This window comes from Falco cherrug, chromosome 2 (genome assembly GCF_023634085.1).
Source record: "Falco cherrug isolate bFalChe1 chromosome 2, bFalChe1.pri, whole genome shotgun sequence".
Taxonomy (NCBI): domain Eukaryota; kingdom Metazoa; phylum Chordata; class Aves; order Falconiformes; family Falconidae; genus Falco; species Falco cherrug.
In genome coordinates, this window is record NC_073698.1 from 109017001 (window position 1) to 109032553 (window position 15553).

Consider the following 15553-nt stretch of genomic DNA (forward strand, 5'->3'; position numbering starts at 1 on the left):
CAGCTGCTGTGGCAGGCATTGCTTCTTATTTTTAATATTGATTATTTTTTTTTTTAATTTATCACTTTTTTCTAAGTGATTAATTAGAGAAGCATCTAACTATTTCTTCAGGTCAACAGGAATATAACAGGACAATGCAGTCATTATTTGTTACTTTTCCCTTAGCATTGGTGATCAGTGAGAGTCTCCTGTGGGAATGTTGCAGATTAAATCCTTTGGGCCAGTATTAGTTTGACTATCATAGTACAAATAATCTGAAAATAAATGGGTAATCCTGAAGCCTCTCTGCAGTTCATTTCCTGGTTTTTGTTAAAGCAGCACCTATTAAGAAGTCAAAGCACTTAGAATTTCTATTTTTTACTGGTTTAGATAGATTAGAACTTTTAACTGAAAAGGCTAGTGTTGATAATTTCAGATTTCACCTGCAACCTGAGGCTGAAGAGAAATCCAACTGCTACCTTTCGCACAGCAGCATTTAATACATGGTACAAAAGAACTCCTGGGCTCCAAATCAGCAAGGGCCATACCATTTCCGTGTATCAGTTTGGCTTAAAAATGAACAAATACTTAAATATCTTTCTTATCAAGATGCTCAACAAATGACAAATAATTTAATTAATCTTTTAATTAAAATTCGTGCAAGAATTTGTCAAAATCATATGCATGCAAATTTAAGAAGTTATAATGATAATGATTCATTCTGCTATGTTAATATGCAAAGAACATTACTGTATGTGCAGATTGTTGGTTTTGGTCTGAAACTTACGCTTTAGGCATTACATGAATTAAACAATTGAAACAACACGAAACTCATAGCTTTCCATTTTCTTTTTTCTTTTAATATTTTTAAAGATTTTTTAAATCAATGCTATACAACAAAGCACAATAAAATTTTCTCTTTAAACTTTTACGATAGTTCACCCTAGATAAGCTTTAATGGCGTACCATCAATATCTGTAACAAAAGCCAGGTATTTTCATTAAAAGCTGTTTTAACAATCACTCAATATCTCTTCATATGGTGGATTGTAATGTAATTATAATGATGTCCAGTGCAAAATTTAGTGACAGAAAAACTATTCGTATGCCTTCTGTCATTTACATGTTTTCAGAGGGATTTTTGGTAACTTTGAGTAGGAATTTAGTTCAAGGACAATACTTCCTTCCAATGACAATTTATTGACATAATTTACTTAGCAGTATAGAAAATTATTTTTTTAACAGGATTTTCTTTTCTGAGGTTTATGTTCAGGATTGGCCTATATATAATTCAATTTTACAGCTTCCCACACTTTCCTTTTGCAGGTACTTATTTTATATAGATAACAAAAGCTTACTTCTGTTGAAAGGAGAAATACTTTTGACAGCTGTGTTGGGTTTTTTATCCTGTCTTGATGAGTTAACTGAAACAAATATTTTTATTTTTACCTTGCTTTTACTACTTTTTCCTATACTTAGACTTGACGTAAGGTTACAAGAAGAGGGTTTTTAACTTCTTTTTCTCTTGCATTGGTCTATAATCTTTAATCTTCTTCTCACTGCAGTCAATCTGTGAGCAATAGCTGGCAAACGGTGGCTAACCATGTGAAGACCACTCTCTACACTGTGAGGGGACTGCGCCCCAATACAATCTACCTGTTTATGGTGAGAGCTATCAATTCACAAGGTCTGAGTGATCCCAGCCCTATGTCAGATCCTGTCCGAACACAAGGTAATAGTAATTATTAAAGCTTACATGCTTGAGCTAAAATAGAAAGAAGAAACTGAGAGTTGACCAGTAGGTCAGTCTGGCCATTTGGCTTTAACACTCTGACTGAAGGAATCATGAATTCAGCTTAACCTATAAAGATAAAAAATAGTCCAATGTTTGCTGTATTAGTCTGGAGCTTAGGAAAGATACGTTAGCTCTGTAGTCCTTTGTATGTTGTAGAACTTTAGGTTTGCAGTTCACTTACACTTGGTGCGCTCCTTGATGCCTGGGTTCTATTGTATGTAAATGTGAGTTACCCATTTCTGCATAATTTTCTTTTTAGAAAGATCCTAAAGATTTCTAAATTTAGAAATATTTAGAAAGTTTCTGAAAAGTGCTCTGAATACCATGCTCTCATCGGTATCTTTTCTGTGTCCTTACTTCTACTCCATTGTTATAATAGTGATATACTATAATGACAAGTGCTTATGACAGACAGACAGTGTTCAGCATTAGTTTTAATCAAAAGAATTGCACAAAATATCTGTAGTGTATTGATTAATCTGGTCCAACATTTAGACCGAAAATTAATGTAAATTAAGGCATCTGCATGCTAAGAATATTTTAAAGTTATTCTGAGAAAACTATGGGTCTTCTATTTATATACCTAGATTTCTGAATTCTTTTTATTAATGCAGTACATAAACCAAGAGGGAAGGCTGAAGTGAAATCCCTCATTTGCAGTGTGGTGATATAATTGATAACTGTGATCCTCCGTTGCTCTTGAATTCACTATTGGATTCTGTTGACATTACATCAAGCTCAAACCACATATAACTGCCACAAACAAATTTCTTTTCACAGCATGGATTTTTTTTGCCTTTGACAATCCATTGCTTGAATATTTCATTCAGGATTGTAGTTCTGTGTTAAACAGGTTGGAATGCAGGAATTAATAATTTTTTTAAAAAAATAATATATTTTTCGAAGTAATAGTTCCTCTCACAGTTAATTTAGAATGAGATCCTCTGTCTATGGCAGTTATAAAAATGTGCATGGAGAGTGCATACTGTGTCAGCCTTTAACATGTGTCATTGGTTTGGGTCCTTTGCTGGTCCTAGATGGAAAGAGAGAAACAAGAGTAAGGTGATATTTCCTTATCACATAACCGTCACATCCAGCCTCTCTCTCTTCCCAATCTATTCCTGAATAAATGTGTCCCTAATAATGATCCCCTCAAAATCATAATCATTGCTGTAAAAGGAGAAACAGAGCTGCTTTTTGAAAAACTGGAGTGAGTTGGGCAGGGATTTCATGGCTTGACTATCCAGAGTATCACAAGTTTTCTTCTCTTTCTTACTCTCCCATTATTATAGGGTGACTCAAGCTGTTCATTGCACCAGCCTGTTAGTCTGCATAACTTATGACCTAGTTAAAAAAAACAACTTTGTTTGGCATTTGAGTGTCAAGTACAGACTTTGTATCTGACATACTGACAAGCAATTTGATTGCAGTAAAAACATGTCTTTTAATTAGCTGCAGCATGTGTTGCAGCTTCCATTTCCAGAAGCTGTTTAGCAGTCAAGCACACTGAGACAAGTACAGGATTTATAGCTTCTTTGCAAGCCTGCAGTTTAATAGAATTAAATCATAAAATCAATTGAAAATTAACATAATGTCTTGATGTGATTTCTAATTATGCCTGAATTCAATTCAGGCTTACAGAAGCTGACACACAGTAGAAAGCCTATTCACAGTGGCCATGGAGGAAGGAAAAAGCGGCTAAACACTGGTATATAATACTAATTTGCAACAGGTGTCTGTGGTGGCTTTAATAGCCAAACATTTAATTTCCTGGTATTAAGTATAGCAAATACAAGTAGTAGGATTTTATGCATATTTTCACAAGTGGACTATAAGTAGACAACCAGGTACTTTCAAAAGATTTACCTTATGTGCCTTACATCAAATAAGGACAGAGAAATCTGTAATTACTTTAAGAAAGGAGTTGATTTCTTGTTTGGATTATTAACAGAACAAACCATATATTATAAAACACTTTAAAGAAACTGTATGTAATCCTATCCCTGGGATGTAAATTACTAGTGACTAACACTAAGTTCACTGGAAGCTTTAAAAGAGAGGTTAGAGAAAATATATAAGCAATTTAATTTTGAGACCACTTAATTGTGATCAGAATATAGCTTCTTGAGCCAGTTTTGCTTGAGTAGTGATTTTATCATTCCAGTACTTGACAATATCCTTATACATAGATCAGCTACTTTTCCACCATGTCTCCCAGTAATGTGAAAATGACATTACAAGACACTATGCTGTGAGCATCGCATATGCATATGTTTCCAAGTGTACATACCAGAAAATACCATTCCACATGGACTTTGTGATACTCATTTCTTGCCATTTATTAGCCTATATTATTCCCTTACTTCTGGATATATGTCCCATTAAAACGATGACATGCAGTTCGTACAAACACACTATGAAGAAATGTCTTTTCTACTGAGTGAACACAGGCACTCTGTTGGTTGTATACCATAGGATAACTTGACTTAAAATGTCACCATTGGTAGCTGTAGGTATTGTGTACCAAGGTTCATAACTTTTTGTGGATAGCAGCATAAATTATCATCCTGTAAACCAGTCTGAGTTCCTTTTGTACAATTTCTTTTATTTTGTGTCTCTGTTTCTTGGTCACTTTGAATAGGCATAATTTTCTAGACAAGGTATTACACAATCCACATAGACAACTGACATAGTCAGGGCATCTGTAACTGTTGACCAATAATGGCTGGCGTTCTTAGATCTTTTTGAAGGATCCATTGAAGTGACCCAAACTTTACTGGCCCCTGGAAAGTAACTGCATTTCCAAGTTGGACGGAAGGGATGTGCTATAGTGATATATTAGCTAGGTGACAGCTGTAGTCCAGCATTCTCCTTTTGGCACAATGGAACAGAAGATTATCATTTCCAGGAACTACCATGAAAAAGACATATTGCACATCTCCTTCTCCTTTTTCTGACATCTGTTTTGTATTTGCAGTTCTGGTTTAGCAAAGGTAATAGAGCTTCATTCAGTTTCACACAATGGCATAACCCAAACGTGGTCCCTAAGGGCTGGTTACTAGATCCACATGGGCTGCTGGAGATGGAGTCATAGTTTTCCATAGATGCATATTAAATGATCAGATTCCTTCAGGTTTGACTGCAAGGAGTAATCTCCCAACACAATTTGAAGGAATCTTCAACATAATCTTGAAGAGAAAATGTTTATGGTAGAGTGGTTTGTTGGTCTTTTATTAGATCAGAATCAGTTTGGCTTCATAAATTAACTCTTTTTTTCATATTTGCACTAGACTTTAACACCTATATTTGTAAAGGTAAAATCTGCTTTTCAGAAGAAAATGCTATTTTTAGTGTTTTATTTCTTGTGTGCATGGTATGTGGGGAGGGGAAGCTTAGTGAAAGTTTGGAAACATATAATGACTTAATGTCATGGATGCTGTAAGAAAAAGAAAAAAAGAAAAAAAAGCAACCCACCTGTTCATTTTCTTCAATTACACTAACAATTTGGTTTCAGACATTTGGGCAACATTATTATTATCTGAGTATTTTTGAACTAGTGAATATTGCATATGTCTCATCACTTACCAGATCTGAGAAAACTTTGCTATCGAGTCTGACTACTCATTTTTACATTTTTATATTTCATTATTTCCTAAGCAGCTAAAGGTGAATGGTTTGTTTGCATTACTTGATATGCTTTGGAGCTCATATTTAAACTTTAATATTGTATTCTTTTAGAAACAGTACTATAAAGGGTATTAAACAAGGTTGTTAAGCTATTCAGTAATTCTTATTGATGCCTTATATTACTCTTCTCATTAAAATAACGCTTTTATGTGTGTGCCCGGTCTGGCAGATATCAGCCCACCAGCACAAGGTGTGGATCACAGGCAAGTCCAGAAAGAACTGGGAGATGTCATTGTACGCCTACATAACCCTGTTGTGCTGACACCCACGACAGTTCAAGTCACCTGGACAGTAAGGCTTCTGTTATTATGACTTTAACAGTACTTTATTTTTGCCTATTTATCACTGCAGTTTTTTACTACCCTGAAAAGCTCCGGCCTTGACCCCCATGTGAGTGCTCTGATAAACATTATACAGACATATAAATGTGGTAATGAAATGGTCTGGTTTATTTTCTTTTTCAAGTCAGGCAGGTTCAAAGTCTTCAGTGTTCAGCTCAGAGCAAGCTAGCTGCCTGACTAGAAAAATATCGTAAAAATGAATATGGTTAATACCATAATCTAAAGGATAATTTATCTATGGACTCATTATGGTGCGTGTAAAAAAAAAAAAATCAAAGTTAAATATCAACATGACATTTCTGTATGAAAAAAGAACTTCCCACTCCAAAGCGTAGGGACCTCTGACAGTACCCTATTATCTGGTGACTCTAAAATGCAAAAATAGCTTTCCTACAGGGCACTTGTAGTGAAGTCAGAAGCATGTGGTCCTGATGCCTGACCCACTCTGTAGCATCTGGTTTTCTAGCATAAGCCTTACCCACAATCAGTGGATATCCTTTCATTATAGAAGACCAGAATCTTTTTGGCAGTACTTAACAACATTTCTATTTCAGGGCTCAAACTACTGGGTGGAATTTCTGATATAGTGTTTGGCTTACAAAATGCTATGTTGCCCTTCCTGAGGCTTGAAGGAAAGGATTTGTAACAGTAGGAGGAGAGAGTTTAGAGCATCTGCCCCAGAGGAAGGAAAGCCATGGGTGGAAGAGTGAGAGAAACAGTACTGCATTGCATATCACTGAAAGAGTTGTATTATATAGGATGAATTCTGCTAAAGGGGTAGTCACAATATTCAGGGGGGGTTCTTCTACATGTAATATTGCTAAGAGGTTAATGTGTACAGGGGATTATACAACAGGAGATAAGTGTGGTGATAAATTGTGTATTATAAGGATTACTGTTGGGTTTGCACAACTCAGCCATATTTACGGGGGCTTATGCACCATCCTTGTTCTGACAGATTTCAATGGGTGGGGGGCAGATTAGAATAAATAGGGGAACCCATAAATTTCTCTTTCTTAGAAGATTATTTAGGAAATGTGTCATTGCATTTTGCCATAGATGACTGTCTTTCTAAAATTGCCGTCTGTTTCAGCTACGTAACTCTAGGAGAGGCTGACAAACTTTTGCAGCAAACCCTTTTGCCCAAGCAGATGGGTCAGTTAGTTTAGAAACTTCAGATGTTAGCAGCCAGTAATTATATTATAGCAGCCAGTAAATCACCTGTGTGATGCTCCTTCAAGTCCTTTCTTGGGTGTGACAGCTCTCAGAAATACAGTTTCATAGGCTTGCCCTTGCTTTAGCATATACTGCAAAAGGAAGCCCCAGTATAAAGAGAATCAGTTTTATGCAATGTAATCCATGTCATTATATCGGAAGGAAATATATATATTTGTTTATGTTTCTGTGTTTATATATACCTATCTATGGGTGTGCGCATATCTTATCTATCTGAAGGAGTCTCTTGGTGCCCCTACAGAGCAGATAATGAGTGAACAGAGCATGGTAAGGTAAAGGTAAATTGTTAGGGATGCTATGCACATCAGTTTATTTGGAAGATCCCTCAAAGCAGTGACCCCATGCCACCTGACAAGTATACAGGCCTCTGTAGGGACATTACAGAATTGCCCGAGGGAAGAAAGACACACAAAAAAAGACTTTTGAAACAGCTAATTAGAAACTTTCCAGCAACCAGAACAAAACCAATTAATTAACCATAGTCTCTAGGAAAAAAGCCATTCTATCCAGAGAATAAAGTCCACACTATTAATATAAAATGGTTAGATAGTATAACTATCATACAAAAGGACAGAAGTGCCATGAGAGTTCTAAGACTCTGTTGACTTTCTGCAATTCAAAGAGTGAATGCCAATGAATGTCCTTGATTACCAAGTTTCTGGCATCCTAACTCCCAGCAAATTAACACCAGTCTGCCTTCTTTCTTAGATTGTTTTAGTTTCAAATTTGAGTTTAAAATTTCAGAAATAGTTCTCCACTACTGTGTGGTGATTTTAAAATACGTGTACAATCACACACATATTTTGTCTGTTTTAAAGGAAGGTCAGGCTTACGAAGTCAGTGTTAAAAAAAAAAGAAGAGGAATGTCAAAAGTTCAGTTTCCACTGTCACCTATACCTACTCTTCTTTTGCACAGGTGTTAAAGTATAGCTGTAATTATCTGGTCACATATAAGATCTCTTCTTCTTAGAGATTTCTTTTAATCTTCTGTATTCACTGTGTGCTGCCAGGTCTTATTATACCATTGAAAACTTGCATTGAATAAAAAATTATTAGTTTGTCTTGTGCTTGCTTATCTGTCATGGTCTCAGCCATAACATTTGGATGCTTCACAAATAATACTGAATTAAACATCACAATAATAAAAAATCTGTCATTACCCTAACTTTACAAACAAAAAGCTGAGTGCAGAGATTTTATTGCTGATGAGACTTATGGAATCAGATATACCCACTGTTATCAAATAGTTCATTTTAAACCCTGGGCCTGATTCATTTTTACTTTTATCAAAATATTTTGTATTGCAACATCATATGGTATATTCCAAGCACTTTTTTAGCTGACCTGAACTATATTTCAGCACTTCTAGCCTCACTGGGCATTAAACTGAGAGTTTCATTAGTGGTCAAACATAAAAAGTTTCCCAGCATTATAAAGGAGCCCCATGGCACAAGCAGGAATAAAAATCAGTTCTTCAATATGGCAAAACAATTGTTGCTTTGAAATCCTGGCCACTTTCTAGGAGGATACCAGGTGGAAGCATAATTTATTTACCTCTGTCTTTTAATTTGACATTGATTTCAAGTACTTCACTGGAAGTTTCAATAGCCAAGTCCTTTAGACATTCTTTCACTGTATTGTCACCCTTTGTCTTGTTCCTGTATGATAGATAAATGCTAGTGCTGTTAGAATTTCCAGAGATTACTGTTAGTCTGTACTAGTGGGATCAGCAGAGTGTGCAAGGTATTCTGCCCAGATGGAGAATTGCAGTGGGTATTGATGTGGGAGTAGAGTATTGCTGATGATATTTTGGGCTAGAAAACTACATACTACAAAAGCATATTGCAAAATGTCTTTAGGGCGCAGATTAGCCTGAAAGAAGTTTATATTTGCAACATAAGCTGCATGATGAGTTTCTTGACGACTTTTTAACAACCTAATAGCCTAACTGAATGATCTAATAGCCATTGAACCTGTCTTATGTTCAACTGTGGTATATGCAGATTTGAACATGCAGGGAAAATGAGTTTCCTGCTCTGCAGAAATGGAGAGCTGTCATCAGTGTTGCAGATACCTCCCGCATGATGTATTCATCATAAGAGAGGGTGAGAAGGAGCATGCAGGACCAATTATGCTCACAGGTAGCCTTAAAACATTAGGTCAGTGCTGAGCACAACCTACCCAGTAATTGCTCTCTTCTGTCTTTTAAAGGAACATCTGCATATTCTGCCCTCTGTCTTTTGAGAGAGAAAGAGTATCTTTAGATCAACAACTGTTGCAGCTCTGTTGAGCGGGTGTCACTGCTGCTTGTGCAAAATCAAGAGTAGTTAAGTGTCACAGGAAGACTATGAATAATCTCTGATCCCAGTGTTCAGCACAGAGAGTTCCTGCGATCTCTGTAATAATGCTAAGTACTTTGTATGAGGAAGTGGCAACCATTTAAAAAAAAAAAAAAAAAAAAAAAAAAAAAAAAAGAGAGAGGAGAATACCTAGAAATTATTACATTCTTTAATCAATTCACAGTGCATGTTTCTGCCTGTGTGTGAACGTGTACTAGACCTACGGAGCTGTTTGATACTTAGCACAGATGAATTCAGTTCTTTAGTGCCGAGCATATTTTTAGGGGCCTGCTGTTGGCATGACACGTAATTACCACATAACAAATGGAGGAAACAGTTTCCATACCGTTTTGTAGCAACACAGTGTTACTGTTCAGCGTAGTCAGTTCTGAATTTTGAGACGTTCTCCACTAGGCAGTAGTCAGGAGAGCTTAAAAGTTACAGCAAAGACAGAATGGAAAGTTCTACCAAAGTTATGACATCTTTCAGCATAGCTTCTAACTTGGAAGTTAGACAGGAATCAAACTCAGTGATTATTAAACATCATAGCCTTATATTGTAATTTAGGTTGGGAATCTGTATTACAAAGTGCACAAAAGCATTATTCTTGCTGAATTTTGTAGTAAACATGAGGTTCATAAAGTCTTTATGTCCGTTAAACATTTAGTTAATCAAAGTCAAACATGGATAAAAACAATTTACTCTGATTTACAGACTCCCTTCATCTGGAAACAGCTGCTTAATGTTCTTCTTAAAAACACAGCTTGATTCTTTCGGTATTAACAAGCTATTATTGTGAGTTATATCCCTCTTTCAGTGCATAAATTCACTTAAAGTGAATGTAGAGAAGTTTATAAAATGCAAGCTTAATGTTGTTGTAACATATGTTGCAAGGTTTTTAACAGTGACAGTTTTGATGAAAGACATTTCTGCTTTGCTCTCATAAATAAAGCTTTCTTCTTGCTTGCCCTGCTTTTAATGTCTAAGAATCTGTGTCCCCTCTGAATGCCTCAATAAACTGTAATAAGTTTATAGGAGAAGCGTAATAGACCCTGGTTTCTGTTTTCAACCTTAAATTCATTTATTTTTAAGAGAAATCAAACAAATGTATCTCTAATTCTGAAATATCTTTGAGCTAGCAAATTATCAAGAACAGATAAGAAGTTCTACTTGTTGAATCCTAGTTATAACACTGAGATTTACCAAACAGCTAGTTGAGTAATCTTGTTATTTGTGCTGCTCTTTCCTTGGCTCTTTATTTGATGGCTACGGAAGCAGCTGGGTTTGGTTTGGTTTTATCCATCAAATTGTTTTGATTGTTTTTCAGGCAAAATTTGTGCAAACATCATAATAGCTTGAATCATTGTTTTGTGCCTTTTTTCTCCCAAAGAGACAAAATGTATGCAAACTCTCCAAGATAAAACACATTTTAAGTTTTTCCTTCAAATAAAAATCCTATTTATAGCTATGATAAGTTAGAATCATTAAGCTTCTATGTATGGTCCAATCTTGAATTGTGCTTGCCTAGCAACATATAAACCAAAAACAACATTCCATCTCCATCTGATGGCCTGAGAGCATCATGACCCCAGGATGCAATGAGACCGCTTAGACTGTGAATGCAAGAAACAGCACATCTCCTTGGAAGTTGTTTCCTCTGCATCTGTCCTATGTTTATTTTACTTTTCTGAGCATCTTATGAAAAGATGAGCTGTGAGCCAAGTAATGGACTAACTGAAAGCATGTAGGGTATCTTCAAAGACTTCTGGAAAAAAAATTGTTTTTCTTTCCTTCTTGCATTTCAGCACATCAGTAGCCAAGACATGCTTAATAAGTTTACATGCAGTAAGCATTATGCCAAAGTTCTCTTTTCATGATCTGTTGCAGGGTGGGGCCTTGTTTTATGATTTAAGGTGGTATTTGTCATGCTAAAAAAGTAAAATAGCCTGAAATGTTCTATAACAAGTAATGTGAGAAAAATGTTACCTGTAGACAGTTAATCAACCGTGACTTACAAGAAGGTAGTTTGATTTTTACATTCATTTTAAACAGCTGTTATTTTTCTCTTTTTCATGAGGACAAAAGTATTCCAGGGAAATGTTTTGTTTTCTTTTTATACAGTTTCATTACTTTAATATGTTTATTGACATGTTATTTACTGTCATTTCTAGGTTGACCGCCAATCCCAGTTTATTCAGGGCTACCGAGTAATGTATCGCCAAACATCTGGCCTACCTTCTCCAGCTGTGTGGCAGAATTTGGAAGTCAAAGTCCCAACTGAGCGCAGTGCTGTCCTTGTCAGCTTGAAAAAGGGGGTCACTTATGAAATTAAGGTTCGCCCTTATTTCAATGAATTCCAAGGAATGGACAGTGAATCAAAGTCTGCTCGTACCACAGAGGAAGGTTAGTGAAATGGTCAGAAAAGCAACAGGCTTCCATACCAAGCACTGGAGGTGAAATCAAGAGTGACCATTTTGGTTATTATGTGTCTGTTCAGCTCTATTTCTTCTACATGATTTCTGTTTGGTAGATATAAGGTTGGCATTAGAATTCAATATCATATTCAGTTTTGTGCTGTAAGTATTCCATGAGAAAGCACTGGGCTAGTCCTATATTCTTCTGGCTGTTATGTTTTTCTAATGTACGGGTGGCTTTGGCTGTTCCAAAAAGTATGCACTCAGCGGTTCTTTTATAAGCAGTGATGCTGCAATAAAAGACTTCGGTCTGCGCTTTGAAAATAAAACCAATAAATGAAACCTTTTAAAGGTGAATGTTTGGTATTAAGCACATCTTTCTGAATGGGTACCGATGTAGATGAACGGTTTGGTTGGGAAATGGGGACTAGCGAAGAGCAGATATTTAAGTAGTGTGAAGGAATTCCAGTCTCAAGGGCATGCCGCTTTATTGCTTCTGTTAGCACACTGCTCATGAAACTGCCCTGTTTAGTCCTTGGCAGGATTCCTTAAGTAACTTTCAAGCCTCTGTGAAACTTGCACAGACAAACTAAAAAGTTCACACCACTGAAATGCACAAGCATTTTTATCTATAGCATGTAATGCAGTATATAGTTTTGCTAAAACATATGCATTCCAGGACTGCTTTTTTATTGAAAAGTAAAGGGAGTGAGGTGAGATGTAAGTAATTTTTAATCTTCTCTTAGAAATGTACAAGAAACGTGTCTTTCTACCTATCTAATGCAACCTTTGTCTGGAGAATCTCTCCTGTAAAAGTAGAAGGATGATCATAACAATAAGGGTTTATCTTTGTTTCATTGATTTCTTTCAAAGCAGAGGAGAGAAATACTGGTGAAGTTTCAAAATGCTCGTATGATTTCCATGGGTATTGAGTGCACTCTTTCCTTCCTATTGAAGAGGCATCTTAATCATTTATCAGTGGTCTCCTGAGGTTTAATTTAGTGCTGATTGCCAAGTACTTATTAATTCTAGAACAGACTCACTTATTACTCACTTTTCTCTTTGATTTGTTATGACTATTGCCCAACAAGTAAGTAAGAAAACTTGCTTGCCATTTGTACATTATAGATGAGGAAATGTGGTGTCCTGCAGCATGCAGAAGAGCATGTAGGAAGGCATTGTTCAAATCTGATTTAGAATTCGGGACTTTATGGTACCCATTTCTTTGTTCAGACTGTAAAGCTTAAATGAGTCAGTGAAAAATATCTTTGCAACAGTCTGAAAAAAAGCTTTAAAGAAAAAAAATTGAAAAAAATCTTTCTACAGGTGAAGTTGTATTTCTAGAGTTAAAACGTAGTATTTTATCCCCTCACTAGCAGATTTCCTTCTCCAATTTTTATTGATTTTTGTTGTTTATTTAGTTCATCTAACTATCTCTTGCTAAAGGTAAATTAAGTACCACTGAAAAAGAGAAGGTTTTGTACCTCCTGTCTATTTCTATAAAATACTTGAGGAATGACATTTTCTTTTATAAACCTCATCTCCCAGAAGAGCCTGTCAGGTAATTTCCTGCTTTAAAGGCCACTTTATTCATGTGGAATAACTTTCCATATAGTGAAGATTTAAAAAAACCCTTATTTTTCCTACAGATATGTATAACTCTCAGCCTAGGATCTGCTTTGTAGGTTAATATAACCTTCAGAGAGTCTGTTTACAAGTATTTCTCAAAAAACCATCAGCCTATAACATGTAGTAGTATCAGCAGGCAAACATCAGCCCCTGTAAATAATTCTTCCTACTGCTTGGCTGATAGTTAAGTACTTCCATGAGAAAATTAAGACACTCAGTAGATGCAGTTCTAGAAATATTCCCTTGAATTCCTCACGTTATCTTTGTACTTATATTGGTGTTCATATATTTCAAAAGTAACATCAACTAAACGTCTAATGACAGTGGTTTGCTTTTCACCCAGTGAGGAAAGATGGCAGTCTGTTTAAAGGTATCCCACTTGCCTTGTCACTCGTGATTCCAATTTGAAAATTATCTTTTTTAGACTTGACTTTTAGAAAATGTCAGCTATACTATTTCTAGAAGATAATTCAGAAGAGTGATATGCACGTTGAGAGTTTTTCGTGACTTCAAAACAAATAACCCTGATAAAGGCAAACTACAACCAAAAGTCAGTGGCAGCTTTCTGCTGGATCGAATTTTACATGCAATGTTACTGCTGAGGTCTACCTCCAAAAATCAATTTCGCTGCAGTTAGACTTTTCCTCTAGATCAGACATTTGTCACAGTTCAGTATCCATCCATCTCCTGCCTCTTTGGCCTTGTGAAGGTAACAAATGGAATTCTGTTTGGCTGTGTCTGGAAAAGATGAGCAGCGATTTGGGTTCTTTCATATCTGTAAGAAGCTGAGCATTGGAATAATTGACCTGTCAAGAAGCAGGCAAGGTGTTCTCCATAAGCCAGCAGCAAGGGAAATGAGAAAATGGTTTAAAAAATGTTATTTTTCAGTGTAGTCTATTTAATAACTGCAGCAGTGTCAGACTAGTGGCTTAATTTATATCATGGTGCCAGGTTACAGTGTGATTCTATCAGAAAGAGGAGGCAGAACTGTTATACACATGTGTGTGTATACACATACAAAAAGGAGCCAAATAAAATAGTTTATTTTATAATTTTCACTATTTCTTTCACACTTACTCGAAAGATAGATGATCTTTTTTTCAATTACATCCACTGTTTTAAATCTTTTGTGGAGTAATATTTGTTCCTTATATTGTTTGTCACCAAAAAATACGGGTCGGTAATGGAAGTCTCGTAAGTTTTTATCAGCCCTGATCTGTCAATTGCTTCTTGCCTTAGTGCAGCTCTTAAAATGATACTTTCAGCTGCGTTCATCAGCTGCAATTTTAATTTTACTTCAGACTTACCATATATCCTCTAAACCCCTGCCCCAACACACACTGGTAGAATATTAACTAGAATATTTATGCAGTTTAAATGCAAAGACAAATGAACACAGTATGCCTTTTATTAAAATATTAGAGAATGGTATTAATTTTATGTTTCTTTAGCGTTTACTCTCCTTTCTCTCTCTCTCTTTCCCTGTTTTCAGGTATGTGTATGTAAGAAATTGTATTTCTGAATGCTCTTTGTGTTTGAGGATGAAAGTAAATAAATTTTAGCAAGTTGTTCCATTCTACGTAAAACCAAAAATTAGTTATACAGTGTTAAGCTTTGCCATTTTATGATTATTATTTTCATGTAAAATATTTTTCTAATTATTATCACACACATACTTTTATTCATGGTTTTGTTGTTATTGAATAACTTGAAGACTCTTAAAATGCATTGGTTTTTTGTTGGTTTGTTGGTTTTGGGGTTTTTTTTTTTTGCTGTGTGGCAAATTGTTTCGCTGCGATAAAATACACAATGTAGCTATTAACTTCCCCAATTTTATGCTTTGCACAATTGCAAGGAGTAGCCCAAGGCCACCTTTCCGTGCTTCACTTGAGCTGGCTAAGAGTCAAATTGTCCACAATACAGCTGCATTTCTCCCTGCCCGTGTGCTGTTTCTCTGCATCTTGCAAGGTCACAAGGACTCTACCAAGTACTGTTTGCTTTGCAGCTGAACTGAAAATGTAGTTGCAAACTGTGCAGCCTCACAGGACAGTAATACATGTGTCATTTTTCCTCTAAAATATTTTTTTCTGATGCAACCTTGTATAGTCCCTTGTTCCCACCTCTGATACCCTAG

At 35.8% G+C, this 15553-nt stretch overlaps 1 protein-coding gene across 12 annotated transcripts in view; it reads left to right on the plus strand.

Moving 5' to 3' along the window:
• Window positions 1-15553, plus strand: part of ROBO2 (roundabout guidance receptor 2) — a 471362-nt gene that overhangs the window by 384583 nt on the left and 71226 nt on the right. For all 12 annotated transcript variants that reach the window (XM_055702516.1, XM_055702520.1, XM_055702523.1 and 9 more), the window contains 3 exons: window positions 1544-1710; window positions 5630-5751; window positions 11548-11779. In XM_055702516.1, coding sequence (XP_055558491.1) covers window positions 1544-1710; window positions 5630-5751; window positions 11548-11779 — 521 coding nt within the window. The remainder of the gene's footprint in view (window positions 1-1543; window positions 1711-5629; window positions 5752-11547; window positions 11780-15553) is intronic.